The following is a 6,000-nucleotide window of genomic DNA, read 5'->3' as shown; positions in this document are numbered from 1 at the left end:
CTATATATACAGGTTTAATAACTAAAATATATGAAAAATCATTTCTTAAAATAAGGGCTATCTAAAATCTCAACCAATTTTTCTTAACGATGAAAATACACTAGAATGCTGTCTTTTTCAAGCACTACTTGTAAAGATAGCCTTCCACATGTGCATATGAATAGCTATTTCATTTTGACTTTCAAAAATCACAAGGGATGACAATCATTCTACTTGCAACCAACGGCCTACTATTTACATTTAAAAATGACGAAAATAGTCCCAAAAGAAAACAATAGAAAACATAGTGAAACTATGGAGTGGAAGTTTAAGTATTTTTCACAAACTAGTTAATGGCATTGAGAACATACTTCAACATCCAAACCTAATTATGAAACAACCATAATTTGGATTGACTTCAAGCCCACAAGAATTGGAGGATGTTGTCATTATGAACACTTAACATGAAAAAACTTGGACAACAATTCCATAAATTTGTACTCAAATTATAATAAAACATCTCTTAACTTGTAACCACAAGAGGACATATCACAAATCACAAGGAGTAACAATGTCTAGATTGGCATTGAATCCAAAGAGCATTAACACACATACAACTCTATTCAACACGCAAACATGGCTATACCTTCTCGAAGACATAAAATATCCAACCAAATTTAACTGGACTTAAAGTTCTACTTAAGACTAAGCATTTGCATGTCTCACATAGCAACCTAAGAAGAGCTACATCACAATAGTTTTTAAGACAAGGGCCTCAAGATCTCCTCTTTTCAAAGACACTTTGTATTGTTTATGTTAGATAAATTACTAATAACTGTAAACAAGAAAACGAGGACAACAAAAAAATTAAAAACATAAGTCTTCAACAAAATATGGGCACATCTCTTTATATAACAAAAAGCAAAAACTACTACAAACTCTAGTCGATGTGGACCAAGGCATTGTGCACACATCTTTGGAAAAATAACTCTTTCAAGAGATTCACATTTTTTAACTAAATAAGTATCCAAGTGACATACTAAAGGAAACATTGCAATTCAATAGATTCCAAAATGGCAAGACTAAAGGAAAGACGGAGGACAACTCTTAAATCAATGCTCGAAAAAAACATGATTTTTATCAGCATCAATGTAGTTCTTGTCAGCATTAACGCTCGAAAAAAACATAATTTTTATCCAATCAAAATAAGGACAAATCTTAAGTCTATCCAGCTTTTGGTACAAAATCTCTACTATATATGCTGGTTTTACAACTAAAATATATGAAAAACCATTCCTTAAAATCTCAGCCAATTTTTCTTAATTCAAACCAATAAAAATACACTAGAATGCTGTCTTTTTCAAGCACTACTTATAGAGATAGCCTTCCACACGTGCATATGAATAGCTATTTCATTTTGACTTTCAACAATCACAAGGGATGACAATCATTCTAACCAATGACCTACTATTTACATTTAAAAATTACAAAAATAGTCCCAAAAGAAAACAATAGAACCTGGTGAAACTGTGGAGTAGAAGTTTCAGTATTTTTCACAAGCTAGTTAATGGCATTGAGAACATACTTCACCATCTAGACCTAGATTGTGAAACAACAATAATTTGGATTGACTTCAAGTCCACAAGAATTGGAGGAGGTTGTTATTATGAACACTGAACATGAAAAAAATTGGACAACAATTCAAAAACTTTGTAAAGAAATTTCAAATTGGGAAGAACACGTTGAAGATAATTATAATAAAACATATCCCTTAACTTGTAACGACAAGAGGACAATTCACAAATCATAATGAATAACAATGTCTAGATTGGCACTGAATCCAAAGAGCATAAACACACATACAACTCTATTTAACACACATACATGGCTATACCTTCTCGAAGACATAGAATATCCAACCAAATTTAAGTGGACTTAGAAGTTCTACTTAAGACTAAGCATTTGCATGCCTCACATAGCAACCTTAGAAAAGCTACATAACAATAGTTTTGAAGACATGTGCCTCAAGGCCTCCTCTCTTCAAAGACATTTGTATTGTTTATGCTAGATAAATTTCTAATAACTACAGACAGGAAAACGAGGACAACAAAAAAATTGAAAACATAAGTCTTCAACAAAATATGGGCACATCTCTTGATATAACAAAAAGCACTCGGCCGCACCATAACCCCCTGCTGACAATGCCTAGACCTGTGCGCTATAGTCGTGATATGCCTCAACATGATGATCCAATGGGGTTTGAACTTGCTACCTCTTGCTGGGTACCCTTACCGACTGGGCTGGAGATTGCTAAGAGTACAATCTGCAAGAGCGCATCCAAAAAATAAACATTAACAGTTTGAAGAACGAAAATTTGGAACAAACAGTTAATGATTTCAGCTGACCTTCACTGCCTCTCTCAAGTAGAATATGAAGACATGCACGGCTTCTCCTCGGATTATTTGGCAGTCATTAGCGATTCTCTTTCCATGTGACTTCAAACTGGTTTTTCCTTCACCCTACGAAAGTTCTTCATGAGAACAAGTGGAACCACCACCCTATTCTCTCCTTCATGTGTACTTCTGCAAAGAGGTGTACTCAATCTATGTACACCACTGCTATTGCTCCAGTTTCCAGATTCCCCAAACTCCAATGATCTATGGACAGTTCCTTGACTGCAGCAAACCGCAGCGTTTGGCGTATGGGAATATGTTGCAGGTGCCATAGACATGACCTCAAAGTTAAATGGTGTAACTTTCAAGGCAACTTTTCCATTTAAAACATGATTTGAAGTTGTTGAATTGAGAACTTGGCCCTCCATTTGAGAGAACATGTCACTTTCTAGAGGAAAAGGTTCACATGCTCTTTCCTCTCCATTCATATGCATTTCAGCATCCAGAAGTTCATCCTGTGCATATATCATTCAAATATCAGCAAATTGATGATCTAAAAAGCCTCCCAACAATAAAACAGGAAGAGTACTTTTATGAAAACGACATGTGTGAAGTACATCTAGGAAGGGTGTTTACAGACAGATACCTTTCCATTGCACAAGCAAGGGCTGGACAGGGGGCATCAGGGACGGGCAGTTGACATCTCCACTATTTTTACGAGTGGGATTATGTCTGTGGATACACTTAGACAAAAAGAAAAAAATACACATTCATGGTCAAATAATGTGGCTGGATGTTAGATTATATCATCTTGGGATGTCTTCTAGGCTTGGGCAGATCACAGTTTCAATTTAAATCCACCCAGAAGGAGCTAGCCCACACTCATAAGCAAGACATGCTGAATCTGCCACATTTCAATTGACAAAGGTGATGCAGAGCTGATTTTTGCATATTTCAGGAAACTGTGGTCTTGGTATCTGATGTGCCATCAACGCCTAACTATAAGAAGTTGTAGATCACCCTTGGCAACTGTCTAATGCATCTACGGTCATAACACCAACAATGAGTGACATAGGAAGCTGCGGCAAGCAACACCTGGTTTACCACCAGGGCTCTAGACACCAGATCGAGCTTCCAGGAGCTCTGATAAAGGAGCTTTTTCTTTATGCTCATGACAACATGGGCAAACTGCTGGGCAGGTGTAATGTCTATCCTGACCTGGCATCCAAGATATCTGACAGTGTGTCCTCTCTCAATCCATGTGAAGCCAACATCTGTGCCCCAATCGATCCTCTCAAGGTCACTGACGCGAAATCCGACAGACTTATGCCAATTTATAAAGGCCCCTGCTGCTAGACAAAACTCTTCCAAGGCAGTGAGAAATGAGCAAAGATATGATTAAAATGCCTCAAGAAACATTGCTTTGTGTCATCAGCCAACTCAGAGTCCAAAAGCTCCTCCTTTGTGAGCAGTGGCAATCTCAATCAAGATACTTTCTGGCACTGGAGTAAAGGAAAATGCTCAAAGTTTTTGCAACAATGAGATACAACAGTGGAGCTAAGGGGCAGCCCTACCATACAGAGCGAGAAATCTCGAAGCGCTCATCTTGACCTCCACAAGCAAGCACAATGTTGTGAGCCTCCCAATAAAGGCAAGAGACCTCTGATCCAATCTTGAGAAAATCCCATGCGTGCGAGAGTACCCTCTAAGAAGTCCCAATCCACTCTATCATAGGCTGTCTCAAAATCAAGTAGCAAGATTGCCAAAGGTTGATTACTTGCCTTGGCCCACTCTACCACCTCACAAAAGGGAAAGATGTTATGCGTCCTTTGAGGAATCCATTGTGTGCGCCATGAATGACTATCTGTAACATTTGATGCAATCGCATGCACAATGCCTTGTCAAGAATTTTGTATGCAGTCCCAAGCAATGTGATAGGCCTCCACTAGGCAATGTTAGTCTTATCACCACCCTTAGGAATGAGGTGGATAAGACCCTCGGTAAGAAAAGGAGGCATCGAGCCTGTGTTCCACATATCTTGTAATGCCACAATGACCTCATCCCCAATGTCATCCCAGAAAAATGTGGGAAAGAGGCCATCTTCCCCAGGACGTTTACCATGTGGTAATGCCTGAATCGCATGTCTAAGCTCATCTGCTGGAAAAAGGGGTATCAAGTAATGCACACATGTCATCCAAAATCAGCCTAGGCTAGGCACAGTCTCCCAAACCTTCTGCTATGCCCATACCTTTAAGGGGAGTGAGCCTCTGCAAATAATAAGCAACAGTAAAAATCTGAGGCAATCCTCCTGACCATGTCAGGCTCTGAGTGGAGCACTCCTTGCGAGTCTTGCAGCTGTCTAACACATTCCTTGTTATTGTAGGGACTGCAGGGAGAAACTCGTGAACGGTTGGTGGGAGGTGAGTAGGAGGTTGGAGGGGTGTGTGCAGGTTGGGGGAAGCGACTAGAATGGCTTGAAGAGGCGAGTATTCGTGAGAAGGCGGTGAGTATGCATGGCAAAAGAGGATGATTACTGAGGTGAATGGCTTGGGCTGAACTGAGTGCTTGTGCTGCTACCGTCTTCTGCTCGCCCCCTCCTCTGTCTTTGCTGCCCCTTGTTCTCCTGCCTCTGCCCATTGTGCTTCCGCTGCCCCCCTTCTGCTTCCGCCCTTGCCTCTGCTCCCACTGCCCCCCCTTGTGCTCCCGGTGCCCCACCTTCTTCTCCCGCTTCAGTTCCCTCTCCTCCCGCTGCCCCTGCTTCTGCTCCCACTGCCCCCCATTCTACTCCCATTTTTTCCTTTGCCATCTGCCCCTTCTGCTCCCGCCCTTGCTGCCCCCTGCATGCATTTACCTTGGTGCACCTGCTTGTCCCCTGCCTCCTTCCCCACCTCCGCTCTTGCCCTGCTTCCGCTCCCCGCCGCTTCCTCTTCCTTGCTCCCACCCCCCCCCCCCCCCCCTCCCCCGCCTCTTTCATTCAGCAGCAATCTTTTATTTGGATTCAAGTCGGCCGCCCATTGTCGATTGGCTCTATGGCTTCTGCCACAGCCAATCTTTCGTCACCCCCACTCGCCGGGGAGAATCATTAATTTTTCGCAAGACGAGCTCGCCTCTCTTCAGCACGTTATTGACATTCAGGTCCAAACCACCCTTGTTGCGAGAGTTTATAGTTCCCACCCCTCTCGTTTGCAGGCCCATGAATGGCTTCTAGCAGCTCTCCCTTCGGAGCTGATTGTGCACTTCTAGGATACTCGTTTGCTTGGTCAAGGCTTCTTCTAGGTGGACTTTCATTTTCTAGAAGCTACTTCTCAGGTTTTGGCCGGCAGCCCCTTCCCTCTTGGCCCTAGGAAGATTTTCTTTTTTCAGTACCAAGGGGGCTTTGATCCAGTGGCGGAGGATCAGCGACTTACCCCGATCTCACTGCAGTTCCCTGTTCTTCCTCGGTCCTATTGGAAGCTTTTCGCTTCCATAGGGGCATCCTTTGGCCAGGTTATAGAGGTACCGGCCCTTCCACGCTCTCCCGCCTCAGCTTCCACGACTGTTACCGCCACTTCTGATGGTGTACCCCGGGTCCTTGTGCTTGTTCCTCATCCATTGATTTTTGACGACCATCATATTATGCTTAGAGACC

At 42.2% G+C, this 6,000-nt stretch overlaps 1 protein-coding gene across 9 annotated transcripts in view; it reads right to left on the bottom strand.

Moving 5' to 3' along the window:
* Positions 1-1,927: 1,927 nt before the first annotated feature.
* The window catches only part of LOC147639861 (uncharacterized), a 168,933-nt gene continuing 164,860 nt past the window's right edge, over positions 1,928-6,000 (bottom strand). For 8 of the 9 annotated variants that reach the window (XM_086774780.1, XM_086774789.1, XM_086774795.1 and 5 more), the window contains 2 exons: positions 2,385-2,887; positions 1,928-2,302 (listed from right to left, as the gene is read on the bottom strand). In XM_086774780.1, coding sequence (XP_086630906.1) covers positions 2,477-2,887 — 411 coding nt within the window. In that variant the 3' untranslated portion in view covers positions 1,928-2,302; positions 2,385-2,476. Of the gene's footprint in view, positions 2,303-2,384; positions 2,888-6,000 lie in introns of those variants that run through there. The other variant, XM_086774820.1, reaches the window with a different exon arrangement.

The sequence above is a fragment of the Cibotium barometz genome, chromosome 3, assembly GCF_041138505.1.
Source record: "Cibotium barometz isolate CiBa-2024 chromosome 3, ASM4113850v1, whole genome shotgun sequence".
Taxonomy (NCBI): Eukaryota; Viridiplantae; Streptophyta; class Polypodiopsida; order Cyatheales; family Cibotiaceae; genus Cibotium; species Cibotium barometz.
Note: the sequence above shows the minus strand (reverse complement) of the source record. Positions and strands in the feature narration are given on the sequence as shown.